The sequence below is a fragment of the Nerophis lumbriciformis genome, linkage group LG20 (assembly GCF_033978685.3).
Source record: "Nerophis lumbriciformis linkage group LG20, RoL_Nlum_v2.1, whole genome shotgun sequence".
NCBI classification, from domain to species: Eukaryota; Metazoa; Chordata; class Actinopteri; order Syngnathiformes; family Syngnathidae; genus Nerophis; species Nerophis lumbriciformis.
This window is the reverse complement of record NC_084567.2, coordinates 26,290,001-26,306,018: the sequence shown is the minus strand read 5'-3', so window position 1 is coordinate 26,306,018 and position 16,018 is coordinate 26,290,001. Positions and strand designations below refer to the sequence as shown.

General features: G+C 38.2%; 1 protein-coding gene across 6 annotated transcripts in view; it reads right to left on the bottom strand.

Annotated features, from left to right (window-relative positions):
* The window catches only part of tpm2 (tropomyosin 2 (beta)), a 38,297-nt gene that overhangs the window by 6,977 nt on the left and 15,302 nt on the right, over positions 1-16,018 (bottom strand). For 2 of the 6 annotated variants that reach the window (XM_061980703.2, XM_061980705.2), the window contains 7 exons: positions 12,590-12,723; positions 10,718-10,835; positions 9,914-9,984; positions 8,604-8,679; positions 8,141-8,203; positions 5,467-5,536; positions 3,746-4,078 (listed from right to left, as the gene is read on the bottom strand). In XM_061980703.2, the coding sequence (XP_061836687.1) occupies positions 3,996-4,078; positions 5,467-5,536; positions 8,141-8,203; positions 8,604-8,679; positions 9,914-9,984; positions 10,718-10,835; positions 12,590-12,723 (615 nt within the window). In that variant the 3' untranslated portion in view covers positions 3,746-3,995. Of the gene's footprint in view, positions 1-3,745; positions 4,079-5,466; positions 5,537-8,140; positions 8,204-8,603; positions 8,680-8,962; positions 9,039-9,913; positions 9,985-10,717; positions 10,836-12,589; positions 12,724-16,018 lie in introns of those variants that run through there. The other 4 variants (XM_061980704.2, XM_061980706.2, XM_072915337.1 and 1 more) reach the window with 3 other exon arrangements.

Genomic DNA, 16,018 nt, shown 5'->3' with positions numbered 1-16,018 from the left:
TGCTGACCAGCGTACGCAAAAAATAAAATAGCGTGTTTTATGAGTGATCTACCAACACTGTGAGTACAATTGAAAAGTGGTGCAGACCGCCCTATTTAGATGAGGATTTTGCATACATACAGAGCTTTTACCACAGAGACAATCCTTTTCTGCACATTTTTGTTATGCTCCTACCTGTGTGTCATGTGTTGAACCAGCAGCACACATCTATAATCTGTAACAACTTTTCTGAATTGCAATTGCAAAAACATATGTAGACTGACACTTGATTCAGTGTGCGAGATTGTGGATCGCATCACCAGCGCATTTGTGCGTCTTGAATGATTCAAACACAAGAAAATGCACAATGAAAGACGTCTTTTCATGTAGGAGACCTTTCATAGAAATCTATTTCATAAATAAAAAAAACAAACAACATTTAAAAAAAACGCCAGCAGACAACACACATCAATTGAGTTCCTTTTAATCAACCCCTCTAAGTCATTCAACAACTATAAAATTATAAAAGGAAATTGCTGAATAGATGATACGACTAATATTTTTTATTTCTGACCATCCACCAAAATGTTGACACATGGAGGATTCTCATCTGATCCTGCAGCTGTGTGCGAAACTGTCAGTTTGCACGTTCTTTTGACACGTGCTGAATAAAACGCAAAATAGTGCTCGCGAAATGGTGATGAGTGTTGATAAATCACATCGTGCGTGCTAAACAATTAAATTAGCATTTTCTCCTCCCAGTATTGTGGGTGTTTTGATGATCAGCATGTATTTTAAATTTGAATGAAAATGGATTGCATGCCTTATTCTGCTAAAAGAACAGATGCAATCCACTTTGCACACATTTAGTAGATCAGCTTTGCGTGTGCTATCACATTTGCATGTGTTTTAGTGCACACAAACCTTTAGTAAATCAGGCCCTAAGTGTGTTTTTTTTATCATGTTCGTAGATTGTATTTTTTTGTTAGGCACTTAGCAATAGTGCTACTTCCTGGATCTGCCAATCACTCAGCTTCTAAAATTTGGAGTTCAAAAATATAATGTTATGGATTATCATTTGTCCCAAAGTAGTCTTTGTTGTCTCTCATGAAGTCTGTCACTAGTAGTAGTTGTTGTTGATGATGAAGGACAAACGAAGGTTGTGTAAATACACCGCCGTATGCTTGAAATAATCAAAATAGGTAAATATTAAATGTTATTATTATGAATGTGCCTATTACTACATTACATATATATAATGTTGATGGAGGTTTTTGGATGTTTTTTATAGTGCTTTATTGGTGAAATAGTGTGACTCCCACTGCCTCCATTGTTAGCTGACTTTTGCTAGCCTTTATTTACGAGTAAAAATGTAAACCTTCTAGAACAGTGGTTCTTAACCTGGGTTCGGTCGAATCCTAGGGGTTCGGTGAGTCAGGCTCAGGGGTTTCGGCGGAGGTCAAGACACACCCGACTCATCGTGTAAATAAAAACTTCTCCCTATCGGCGTATTACGGATACGGCAACAGCAGAAGTCACACTGATTTGCAGGTGTGTAATTTGTTGTGAGTTTATGCACTGTGTTGGTTTTGTTCTTTGAACAAGGTGATGTTCATGCACGGTTCATTTTGTGCACCAGTAATAATACATGGTAACACTCTAGTATGGGGAACATATTCACCATTAATTAGTTGCTTATTAACATGCACGTTAGTAACATATTGACTCTTAACTAGTCATTATTAAGTACTTATTAATTCCTTATTCGGCATGGCCTTATTATAACCCTAACCCTCTAACCCTGACCCTAAGCCTCTAACCCTAACCAAATAACTCCAAATTAAGTCTTTGTTACTTAGAATATGTTCCCCTAGTGTCCAAAAAACTCTAAATTAAGTGTTTGTTACTTAGATTTTGTTCCCCATACTAAAGTGTTACCAAAAACATATAACTTTGTCTTGAATTTGAAAAAAAAAAAACATTTTATTTTTCACTAAAGAAGGGTTTGGTGAATGCGAATATGAAACTGGTGGGGTTTGGTACCTCCAACAAGGTTAAGAACCACTGCGATGGACCAACAATGAAAAAAGTTTATAGCGATGAAAAATATACACGTGGCGAGACCACTCCATAATCTTATTGCAAGGTTAAATATCCAAATAGTTTGCCATATGGATACATTGTCACTCCTACATCATTTATTATTTATTTATTTAATCAATTTATTATTTGTTATTTGGGGCGGCATAGCTCGGTTGGTAGAATGGCCGTGCCAGCAACTTGAGGGTTCCAGGTTCGATTCCCGCTTCCGCCATCCTAGTCACTGCTGTTGTGTCCTTGGGCAAGACACTTTACCCACCTGCTCCCAGTGCCACCCACACTGGTTTAAATGTAACTTAGATATTGGGTTTCACTATGTAAAGGGCTTTGAGTCGCGAGAGAAAAGCGCTATATAAATATAATTCACTAATTCACATTTGTCCCAAAATGTCCACATACGTTACAAACAAATGTGGGTGGTAACACGTTATATTTACCTAAGTAACTTTTTGGATTAACTGTACTTGTCAGAGTAGTTTCAACTCAACATACTTTTTTACTTTTACTTGAGTATTTTTGTGAAGAAGAATCTCTATTTTTCGAGTTTTATTCACTACATTTATCATCATTATATTTATTTATAAACCATTGATTACTGCTTGCAAAAACATATTCATTTTGCCTGTTAAAAAGACGTCTTCCTGTGGGCGCTGTCACATGGTTTTGTTACACTAATCCAACATTAGCACAAGTGACGTTTGACTCCATTTCACCAATCAATTGGAGCCTGGTTTGAGTGTGGTCATGACGTCAGCACAACTCTTCAACAAACTATGAAAAAATTAACACTTATATTCAGCGCTGTCATGTGTCGGAAGAAATGTTCACATTTTAGCATGAACTAGAGAAAACGTGTTGCAGTAAGTTCTATATGTTTTTTTAATGTTTTCATGCAGAAATGATAGCCCTGTTATACAGTCATAAGTGGTAAGATCTGCATATTTTGCAGTGCATGCTGTAGCAGGGTCTCTATGTCTGTCACACACAAGCACACAAAAAAACTAAGATTGTAGTGCAAGTACCATTAAAACTTCGCTACCAAATAAATCAGAAGTTACTCATCAATTGCTCAGTACTTTAGTAGTTTTTTCACTGTATACATTTAACGGTACTCTTACTCTTACTAATTTTTAGAAGAAGAAAACATTTCGTGCCCCTCCCCACTCTCCGCCACAACTATAAATAGTATAATTTGTCTATAAAATTGTTGTAAGTACACCTCTGCATAACATTGTATCCTTAACAAAAAAACAAAATTAATATAGATAAATTTACAACAAAGAATAGCTTTATCAACATTGCTCTTTAGTCTATAACAGAAAAGATTTAAAGTGTATCTATTTCCCTGAAATGTATCACACAGTGGAGCCCGCCACACTATTTGAGAAGAACTGCTCTAAAGTAACAGTACTCTTACTGAGAACAATGTTTACCCAGCTCTGGGTATAAATATCTTATTTTGTTCAGATTGGTCAATAAAACAGATGATTTACACAATAAATAAAATTTCTCGGGTGTGTAAACATGTCAATGTTGTTGTCAATGTACATCTACCAAAAGTTTGACAAGGACAAACATGGCATAGGGTTCATGAGATTAAGAGAGTAGCAGTTCGGTCAGATGCAAACAGAAAGCTGAAGAAGAGTGAAAGAGTGGAGAGACACAATAGTATTGAAATATATTTATTCCAATACAGCGAGGGAAGCGGAGTGGAAACATTTCAACAGTGGAAATGACACAAGTGCAAGCTCAGCAAAACACATTGCACTGAAAGCAAGTCTACTGCCGGAGTCAGCAGTGTGCTGAAGGTGATCTGAATATGATTCTTTTATCTGATAAAAGGTTGGTAGCGGATCATTCCACTGTGGAATGAAGAAGGACAGCAACAGCCAAGCAAGGAAAGGAAGTGTGAGCTTCTACAGTGTAGTCATGTCATTGAGAGCCAAGTCCAGCTCCTCACTGAGAGCCTTGCCTTTAAGCTTCTGAGCATACACTTCATCTGCAGGACAACACGCACAAAGACACAGGTGGCCCGAGTACACACACACACACAGAGAGAGAAAGAAAGGGAGAGAAAAGAGATAGGAAACTTAGCAAAAAATAAAGGAAGAGAAATAATTGAACCGTAGTTTAATCCAGTGTTTTTCAACCTTTTTTGAGCCAAGGCACATTTTTTGCACCACCAGCAGAAATCATTAAAAAACTAAACTCAGTTGACAGTAAAAAGTCGTTGTCGCAATTGTTGGATATGACTTTAAACCATAACCAAGCATGCATCACTATAGCTCTTGTCTCAAAGTACTGTACTGTCACCAGCTGTCACATCACACCCTGACTTATTTGGACTTTTTTGGTGTTTTCCTGTGTGTACTGTTTTACTTCTTGTCTTGCGCTCTTATTTTGGGTTTTTTTTTCTCTTTTTTTGGTATTTTCCTGTAGCAGTTTCATGTCTTCCTTTGAGCGATATTTCCCGCATCTACTTTGTTTTAGCAATCAATAATATTTCAGTTGTTTTTATCCTTCTTTGTGGGGACTTTGTCACGTCATGTTCAGATGTACTTTGTGGATGCCGTCTTTGCTCCACAGTAAGTCTTTGCTGTCGTCCAGCATTCTGTTTTTGTTTACTTTGTAGCCAGTTCAGTTTTAGTTTCGTTTTGCATAGCCTTCCCTAAGTTCCACTGCCTGTTTAATGCATATGTTCCTTCTTGACTGCACTTAAATGTAGAGTATATGTAGAATATATTTATATTATTTTATATATAATATATTATGTATATTATATTATTTATTATTATTCTTGTCTATTGTGAGCAAACTGTGGTGCTGAATTTCCCCCAGGGATCAATAAAGTACTTTCTATTCTATTCCATTCTATTCTTTTCTTAGGGGCACTCACCTTTTGTTTATTTTTGGTTTAAGTATTAGACACCTTTTTACCTGCACACTGCCTCCCGCTGTTTCTGACATCTACAAAGCAATTAGCTACCGACTGCCACCTACTGCTATGGAAGAATATTACACGGTTACTCTGCCGAGCTCTAGACAGCACCGAAACTCAACAACAACACATCATTTGCAGACTACAATAACTGGTTTGCAAAAATATTTTTAACCCAAATAAGTGAAATTAGATCATCTCCCATGGCACACCTGACGGTATCTCACGGCACACTAGTGTGCCGCGGCACAGTGGTTGAAAAACACTGGTTTGATCAAACAAGTAACTACCAAATTATCAGAAAATATCATACTTTGTCGTGATGGATTATTTCTTTGTATAGACACATGGCTAAGGTACTGTCGTCATGTATATGACACTGGGAGATCAATGTGGATTTGGGCTTCTCTACAGCATTATGAATGCAGAGGTAAGAAATGAATGAATACCTTCCAAGTCGTCAATTGTCTTCTCCAGCTTGGCCACAGACCGCTCCGCAAACTCTGCTCGGGTCTCAGCCTGAAACAATTATCAAAACATCAAACAACGGTTCGTAATACTATGTCAAACATACACTGTGCAGATAAAAGTGTTCTGAAGTATCCAAACAGTTCCTTCATCAACCAGGGATTACTTGTATTACCCCTACAATAATTAAATATTTCCATCCATACATTTTCTACCGCTTGTCCCTCTTGGGGTTGCTGGGGGTGCTGGAGCCTATCCCAGCTGCACTCAGGCGGAAGGCAGGGTACACCTTGGACAAGTCGCCCACTCATCGCAGAGCCAACACAGATAGACAACATTCACACTCAAATACACACATTAGGGCCAATTTAGTGTTTATCCTACAAAAATATCTTTAAACTTGTAGGAACATTTTTTTTCTAGCAGGACCAAAGACAGTACCGGAATCTTAATTATTTTCCATAGTATAAAGATAATACATCCTACGTCTTTAATTATTATTACATTAATTTTGGATTGTATTTCATTTACACGGCACCAGAATTTTACATTCAGGTTCAAATTAGGGATGGGCGATATGTGTCAAGATTTTGATACAGATTTGGTGGCGTGACCCCAAGATGCAGCAGGCAAGTGGCAGATATTGAGGACAATAATGTTATTTAATAGACCAAAAGGAACACACTCACAAGGGAGTGGGCAAAAAAAAGCAAAAGAAGGCAAGTGCCACTAACAGGGCACAAGACTTCTTCTGTTAATATTAGCAATAAGCATACGAGGAGCAGAGAGAGCTATGACATGCAACGATGACAACAGCAAAAATGAAGGCAGCGGCGTACTAGATAGGAAACTGATTGGCAAACGGGCTCAGGTGTGTCCCAGTTGCCAATCAAGGACAGGTGTAAGGAGCCAGTACTGAGGACAGACAGGGGAAGTGAAACTACCAAAATAAGAGTACTGGACAAGAACTAAAATCCACACAAACAGGAGAAAACAATACAAGTCCGAAACACTCACAAGGGTGTGACAATATGGCAGGGGTCCCCAAACTACGGCCCGCGGGCTGGATCCGGCCCTCCAGCATCCAAAATCCGGCCCACAGGAAGTCCCAAGTTAAAAAGGTTTTTTTTTTTTTTTTTGTTTTTTTGTTTTTTATCTTTCTAATCCATTTTCTTCCGCTTTTTACTCTTGGTGTCTCCTAGCCGCTCAGGCAAATCATCCATCCATTTTCTACCGCTTATTCCCTTCGGGGTCGTGGGGGGCGCTGGAGCCTATCTCAGCTACAATCGGGCGGAAGGCGGGGTACACCCTGGACAAGTCGCCACCTCATCGCAGGGCCAACACAGATAGACAAACATTCACACTCACATTCACACACTAGGGCCAATTTAGTGTTGCCAATCAACCTATCCCCAGGTGCATGTCTTTGGAGGTGGGAGGAAGCCGGAGTACCCGGAGGGAACCCACGCAGTCACGGGGAGGACATGCAAACTCCACACAGAAAGATCCCGAGGCCGGGATTGAACTCACGACTACTCAGGACCTTCGTATTGTGAGGCAGACGCACTAACCCCTCTTCCACCGTGCTGCCCCAGGCAAATCATATTGTCTAAAAATTAATTTTCCCATCGATAACGTGACAATGTTAAATGTTGATGAACATCACTGTTAATTGATGTTAAATGACAAAACGAATTATAAAGACAATGTATATATGTATATATGTATATATATGTATATATAAATATATATATATATGTGTATATATATATATATATATATATATATATATATATATATATACAGCCTGGCCCCCGGCCAAATTTCTTTAACCCAATGCGGCCCCCGAGTCAAAAAGTTTGGGAACCCCTGCAATATGGCCTAGAATCAATATTGCGATATAGATTTCAGCCTCCAGTGATAATGATATAAATATCACAATATATTATTTGGCATATAAACGATAAAATAACCATTTCAAAATGGGTTGCAAAGGCTCCTAATTTGGCTGCTGACTTGCACATTGCGTCATTTCCAATTGTATTATTTTGTTAAAACTATTATTATTCTACTTAATCATTTACTGTTAATGTGTATGTGTGTAAAACTTTCTGTTTTAAAATGGTTCAATCTACACTTCTGTGAAAATGTAATAAACACGTTTCTTTGGATACTTTTGGTCAGTACCACAAACTACTGCTGATACTGATGCTTACAATTTTCAATTGGCTAATTACATTTTTGATCACAATCATAATCATACTACTACACAGGATGACCAAACAATATTAATCAAACATGTAAATAATTTCCTTATTCCCTTTTGACTATGATAAAGTCAATAGTGCAAAATAACTCAACATAAGCAAAAACACATATCATTTGATTTTCCCCCTAAAGTCTTCCTGTGTCTAGGGACTTACTATATTTCCGAAACAATAACGAAAATCGACCATATACTGATACTATACTTTGTACCGTAACTGTCAATATTTGTATCAATCCGCCCACACATTTACATTCAAGAGGTCTAACTTAGCCGTTAGCATGGCTTATTGTATCCTCACAGTACCACATAATTACATGAATTCACTTGGGAGAATGGGGCCTTATGTGAATAGCAACATAGTCAATGATACTGTATATATATCTCACCTCTTTAAGTTTGTCGGTCAGAAGTTTAATTTCTTCTTCATATTTGTCCTCCTTTTGTGAGTACTGAAAGAAAAAGGATTATCAACTATTAAACGTCAAAAGCAAAATCATCGACAGAGCTTAGCACATGTAGTAATTATAAATACCAATACAAACATATAAAGTGCATGCATGTTTTCCACAGTCTTCATGTGTTTGCTCTCATTGTTTGCTTTATCTTTGTATTTTTATTGTTGACTTTAGGGAAATATGACTTGTAATGATGATTTCTAGGATAATATTAAGAACATGAGGTTGAGATTCAAGTTATGTTCATTTTTGTTTCAATAAACCATACTAAGGTCTGCACTTATACTCATGTGGAAACAGACACTTTGTGGAATATAGCTCCTTGAGCAGTTTTGTATGATACAAAAATATATCAAAGGGTTTGTACTATTGAGCTGAAGCACTTTTTCTGTACCTTTTCAGATTGAGCCTCCAATGACTTCAAGTTGTTGGTGACATTTTTCAACTCTTCCTCAAGATCACCTGATTTACTGAGCAGTCAGAAAGGAAACAAGCAGGGGGACAGGAAAGGACAACATAGTCACGTGACCACTCAACAGCGTGATCATTGTCATCAGAAGGAAAGACCCCATCACACTTGCAAAGTAAGGTTGAGGAGGTAGGAAGCAAAACTGGTGATGACATGTGTCTCACAAAAAGAAAGACATGTCATCATGTGTGAAGGTTAGATGGAGATAGGTAAACGAGGGTTGTTCCAGGAGCAAAAGGCAACAAGTCAGAATGAGACCATGGTACAGGTGGCAGAGTAAATACCTCTTCCTCTCCGCACATCATGGCTTTCACATTCTGGTCCAATAACCCGAGCTCCTCTTCCAGTTCCCTTACTTGTCTGCAGGGGTTAGTCCATTGCAAGGGGTTTCAGGGTTAGGGGCAGTGAAAAATATTCCATACAGGTGGTTGGCGATGGTTGGTTATTGTTCATGATTGACGGTGTTTAATGGTTGATGACGGTTCATGATGGATGGTGTTGGTTGGTGTGGTTGATGATGGTTGATGGTGGTTGATAAAGGTTGGTAATAGTTGGGGATGGTTGATGATGGTTGGTGATGGTTGATGATAGTTGGTAAAGGTTGATGGTTAGTGATGGTTGATTATGGTTGGTGATGGTAGATGACGGTTTATGATAGTTGACGGTTGGTGATGGTTGATTATGGTTGGTGATGGTAGATTACGGTTTATGAAAGTTGACGGTTGGTGATGGTTGATGATGGTTGATTATAGTTGGTAAAAGTTGATGGTTAGTGATGGTTGATGGTTGTTGATGGTCGATGGTGGGTAACGGTTGATGATAGTCGATGATGGTTGATGATGGTTGGTCATGGTTAATGGTGGTTTGTGGTTATGTATGGTGGTTGATGGTTGATGATCATTGATCGTGGTGGATAGTGGTTGGTGGTTGTTGAGGATGGTTGATGGTGGATGGTGATGGTTTTTTCAGGTATTACAGAAGAGCACAAAACAAACATTTGGGTCTGCATGTCATTAATGAGTGCGTTACCTCTTGCAGTAAGTGTGCAACAAAACAGGCACTGACGCAGTTAATTTAATGATTGTCAATGAGTCATGAAACAAAAGTGCAATTGAATACTTTTAAATATAACCGGGTTCTGCAGCTTAAAGTTGTTACAAGCTATCAGTTGTCGCATGCAGTGATGATCTTTACCAGGCCAACATGAATAATGTACCACATAAGTGTTGACTTACGCCTCAGCCACCTCAGCACGTTCCTCTGAACGCTCCAGATCGCCCTCAAGAATGACCAGTTTACGTGCAACCTGCGGACATTCAACATGACTCACTAATAAATACACAGCATGTACATTCTTGTATAACAAGTACCCACAAGCCAGCCTGCACTAAAAAAAAACACCCTACAGGAAAATGACTATGTTCAAGGTTTATGTTGAGAAAATTACAATTAAGTAAAAGTCTAAGAGTAGCTGCTATCTGTTAATATTTTAAAAACATGTGTCTTCAAGACATGTATTTTAGAGGTATGGACTGTAAACATAATCCCATTTTAAAAAGATTATACAAAAATGTAGTATTTTACACAAGTTTTGTTAAAGTTAGGATCAGGCGTTCCCAAAAGACCATTGGTTACACTTGACAAAAGTCCTTACCAAGTCCTTGCTAACAAAATTCCAAGACAAGCATACTCTATGTTATTTTCTCATTGTTTGAAAAATAGTAACTGAATAAACAACTTAATAGTTGCAAAGTTAATGCACTTTTGATTCACAGTCTACATTTTCCTTTTCACCGTTAGCAGGACTTCTTTGCTTTTGCAATAAAAGTTAACCCACTAAGCAGAATATCAGTATTTTCACAATTTCATTGGCTGTTCAATGTGTCAATCATCATTGTTTAGGTAGTATGGTGTTGGTAATGCATCCATGCCAAAAGAATGTATGATCAAAAATCTGTGGAAAATAGCACATGAAATCTTAGCTATATAAAGTCAAGACAACAAAATACTAAGAAGGATGTGACATGCGATTATTTCACCTCTTCATATTTGCGGTCAGCCTCTTCAGCAATATGTTTAGCTTCTTTTAGCTGCATCTCTTGAAGCTCCATTTTCTCCCCATCTTTCCCTGCCCTGTTCTCGATGACCTTCATTCCTCTGAATATTAAGGGGACAAAAATAATTAGTTGTTTCTTTGTTCAATGCTGTGCTTTTAGGCTAGTGCACAATTTCTCCGATCCTGCTGCTGCCCACCCTCGTGTGATAGTGACCATCCTACTGCATGAAAAACGTCCACTCTTTTCCCCCATTACACTGATTGTGGAAGAAAGCATAACTAAGAATATCCGCTTTTTCAACACCACTGCTCAGTGCTATCTTGGGCTTATTTACCAGCCTTCCATCTTCATTAACCGATTGTATATGTTGGATTTAATGAGACAGAAGGATACCAAGCCCTCTTCAGTCTGCTGGAAGAGGTAAATTCCCTACCATATTATTACATTATTTCATAAAACTACTGTAGTTGTAGGATTATTGTATTGTTTTTCAAGCAATATTTTTGTATCTCAAAGTCTGTCTTTTTTAAAATAAGACGGAACGATCTTTATTGTCATTGCACAAGTACAAAAAAAATGTCATTTTCAGCACAAACCCATTCGAACAGAACAGGAACGCGGATGGGTCGCAACTTACTGCGCCCCATAAAAGGCATGTTACATGCTAAAATTGGGTTGTTTTGAGGTAGCAAAGCACTGATTAAAATTAGAGATGTCCGATAATGGCTTTTTTGCCGATATCCGATATTCCGATATTGTCCAACTCTTAATTACCGATTCCGATATCAACCGATACCGATATATACAGTCGTGGATTTAACACATTATTATGCCTAATTTTGTTGTGATGCCCCGCTGGATGCATTAAACAATGTAACAAGGTTTTCCAAAATAAATCAACTCAAGTTATGGAAAAAAATGCCAACATGGCACTGCCATATTTATTATTGAAGTCACAAAGTGCATAATTTTTTTTAACATGCCTCAAAACAGCAGCTTTGAATTTGGGGCATGCTCTCCCTGAGAGAGCATGCGGAGGTTGAGGGGGGCGGGGTTGGGGGCGCGGGGTTGAGGTGTGTGTGTGGAGGGGGAGGGTGGTAGGGGTTAGCGGGGGTGTATATTGTAGCGTCCCGGAAGAGTTAGTGCTGCAAGGGGCTCTGGGTATTAGTTCTGTTGTGTTTATGTTGTGTTACGATGCGGATGTTCTCCCAAAATGTGTTTGTCATTCTTGTTTGGTGTGGGTTCACAGTGTGGCGCATATTTGTAACAGTGTTAAAGTTGTTTATACGGCCACCCTCAGTGTGACCTGTAGGGCTGTTGACCAAGTATGATTGTATTCACTTGTGTGTGTGAAAAGCCGTAGATATAATGTGACTGGGTCGGCATGCAAAGGAAGTGCCTTTAAGGTTTATTGGTGCTCTGTACCTCTCCCTACGTCCGTGTACACAGCGGCGTTTTAAAAAGTCATAAATTTTACTTTTTGAAACCGATACCGATAATTTTGAAACCGATACCGGTAATATCCGATATTACATTTTAAAGCATTTATCGGCCGATAATATCGGCAGTCCGATATTATCGGACATCCCTAATTAAAATTATTTCAATTTGTTTAAATGAGCGGGAATAATATGAGATACAAGTGTTTGGAGTTATGAGCTCGGCCATTGAACCAATTGAGCTCGTAAGTTAAGGTACTACTATATATTGTACAGAGCATTATTCATAATTGATGGAATGGTTTCAGTGTAGATTGTAGTGGTACAGTATGTCAAGATACTGTTGTTGTAATGAATACATCAGCACTTTCAAGTTATTAGAAGGTGTTGAAGAAATGATGAATAAGCATTTTACCTCTCACTCTCATCAGCTGCTTTCTCAGCCTCCTCCAGCTTCTGTAAAGCAGTAGCCAGTCTCTCCTGAGCTCGGTCCAACTCCTCTTCCACCAGCTGGATGCGCCTGTTCAGAGATGCCACCTCAGCCTCAGCCTGCCGGGACACACAAATACAGTATTTGACTGTGTATAAGCAGGGGCGGATCTAACTGATGTTTTCTGAAAAGACCCCAATCTGGATTTAATTTAGAAGTTTATTTGTTCAGAAGCCTGACAAATCAACCACAGCTGACTTGGTGCCATTAAAACAACTCGGATCATCAATATACAGTATTTATATTTTACATGTAATAATTACATTATAAATAAAATCTGTGTTAATTTCCATGGAGCTCAGAAAACAGGAATGGTGTTAAGAAAAATGTGTGTCTCTTTATGAAACATAACACAAATGGATTTGCAAGTTGCAAATCCCTAAAATTATTTGCGAACAAAAAAAGTTTTGGTTGCAAATCTTTTTGTTGTGGGCGGGGGCTACTTCCGCTCTCAACACACGTGGTTTCCCCCAATAGTGTCGCCATGGAAGGCTTCCTCTTCAAGAGGGCCAGCAATGCTTTTAAGACGTGGAACAGGTGGTGGTTTTCCATACATAACAACCACCAGAAGGGTGGCTGATTCTGACCAATTGAAAAGGCTTCTAACAAGATTGACGTTGAGTCATACCCCCAAAAAAAGCCTGGCAATCAAGAAAACAATTTGTAAGCAAAGAATATTTACAAATTAAAACAAAAAAATACATAATAATGTTTGAAAACAAACAAACAAAAAATTCTTGGAATACATGTATATCAATACAAAAGACACACATTTCTCTCTGTATATTGTGTTTTAAGTTAACTGTTGCATGAAATAAAACCATCTATTACTGGTTATGTACTGTTGAATAAGAATAATGCTTAATCCAAATGTTAAAAAAGTCATATACCAGAAACTAATATATATTTTGGTGAAGCCGCAAATGACTTCACGAAGTATACATAGTGTATACAGGAAGTACCGTATTTTTCGGACTATAAGTCGCAGTTTTTTTCATAGTTTGGCCGGGGGTGCGACTTATACTCAGGAGCAACTTATGTGTGAAATTATTAACACATTACCGTAAAATATCAAATAATGTTATTTAGCTCATTCACGTAAGAGACTAGACATATACGATTTCATGGGATTTAGCGATTAGGAGTGACAGATTGTTTGGTAAACGTATAGCATGTTCTAAATGTTATAGTTATTTGAATGACTCTTACCATAATATGTTACGTTAACATATCAGGCACGTTCTCAGTTGGTTATTTATGTGTCATATAACATACACTTATTCAGCTTGTTGTTCACTATTCTTTATTTATTTTAAATTGCCTTTCAAATGTCTATTCTTGGTGTTGGGTTTTATCAAATAAATGTCCCCAAAAAATGCGACTTATACTCCAGTGCGACTTATATATGTTTTTTTCCTTCTTTATTATGCCTTTTCGGCCGGTGCGACTTATACTCCAGAGCGACTTATACTCCGAAAAATACGGTATACATCGTAGATATACAGTATTCCATATAGTATATACATTGTGTATGAACAGTATAGATAGTGTATACACATAATACAGTACACAGCGTATATAGCATATACATAGTGTATAAACATTGTCCATGGTGTATACAGTAATACTGTATGTGAATACACAATGTAAGTAGTGTATATACAGTATTCATTACGGTATACATCGCGTATATAGAGTATACATCGTGTATATACAGTATTCAATACAATATACATAGCGTATATTGAGTATACATAGAGTGTAACACTGTCCAGGGTGTATACAGTATTCAATACAGTATTATGTATTCAATATAGGTAGTGTATATACAGTATTCAATACTGTATACATAGTGTATGTAGACATAGTGTATATACAGTACAGTATTTAAAACAGCAACAGTACAAACTGTGTAATTTATATACACTGATATATATATCTACACAAACCCCGTTTCCATATGAGTTGGGAAATTGTGTTAGATGTAAATATAAATGGAATACAATGATTTGCAAATCATTTTCAACCCATATTCAATTGAATGCACTACAAAGACAAGATATTTGATGTTCAAACTCATAAACTTTTTTTTTTTTTTGCAAATAATAATTAACCTTAGAATTTCATGGCTGCAACATGTGCCAAAGTAGTTGGGAAAGGGCATGTTCACCACTGTGTTACATGACCTTTTCTTTTAACAACACTCAATAAACGATTGGGAACTGAGGAAACTAATTGTTGAAGCTTTGAAAGTGGAATTCTTTCCCATTCTTGTTTTATGTAGAGCTTCAGTCGTTCAACAGTCCGGGGTCTCCGCTGTCGTATTTTACGCTTCATAATGCGCCACACATTTTCGATGGGAGACAGGTCTGGACTGCAGGCGGGCCAGGAAAGTACCCGCACTCTTTTTTTACGAAGCCACGCTGTTGTAACACGTGCTGAATGTGGCTTGGCATTGTCTTGCTGAAATAAGCAGGGGCGTCCATGAAAAAGACGGCGCTTAGATGGCAGCATATGTTGTTCCAAAACCTGTATGTACCTTTCAGCATTAATGGTGCCTTCACAGATGTGTAAGTTACCCATGCCTTGGGCACTAATGCACCCCCATACCATCACAGATGCTGGCTTTTGAACTTGTGTCGATAACAGTCTGGATGGTTCGCTTCCCCTTTGGTCCGGATGACACGATGTCGAATATTTCCAAAAACAATTTGAAATGTGGACTCGTCAGACCACAGAACACTTTTCCACTTTGCATGAGTCCATCTTAGATGATCTCGGGCCCACAGAAGCCAGCGGCGTTTCTGGATGTTGTTGATAAATGGCTTTCGCTTTGCATAGTAGAGCTTTAACTTGCACTTACAGATGTAGCGACAAACTGTATTTAGTGACAGTGGTTTTCTGAAGTGTTCCTGAGCCCATGTGGTGATATCCTTTAGAGATTGATGTCGGTTTTTGATACAGTGCCGTCTGAGGGATCGAAGGTCACGGTCATGGCTTCCGGCCATGCCGCTTACGTGGAGTGATTTCTCCAGATTCTCTGAACCTTTTGATGATTTTATGGACCGTAGATGTTGAAATCCCTAAATTTCTTGCAATTGCACTTTGAGAAACGTTGTTCTTAAACTGTTTGACTATTTGCTCACACAGTTGTGGACAAAGGGGTGTACCTCGCCCCATCCTTACTTATGAAAGACTGAGCTTTTTTTGGGAAGCTGTTTTTATACCCAATCATGGCACCCACCTGTTCCCAATTAGCCTGCACACATGTGGGATGTTCCAAATAAGTGTTTGATGAGCATTTCTCAACTGTATCAGTATTTATTGCCACCTTTCCCAACTTCTTTGTCACGT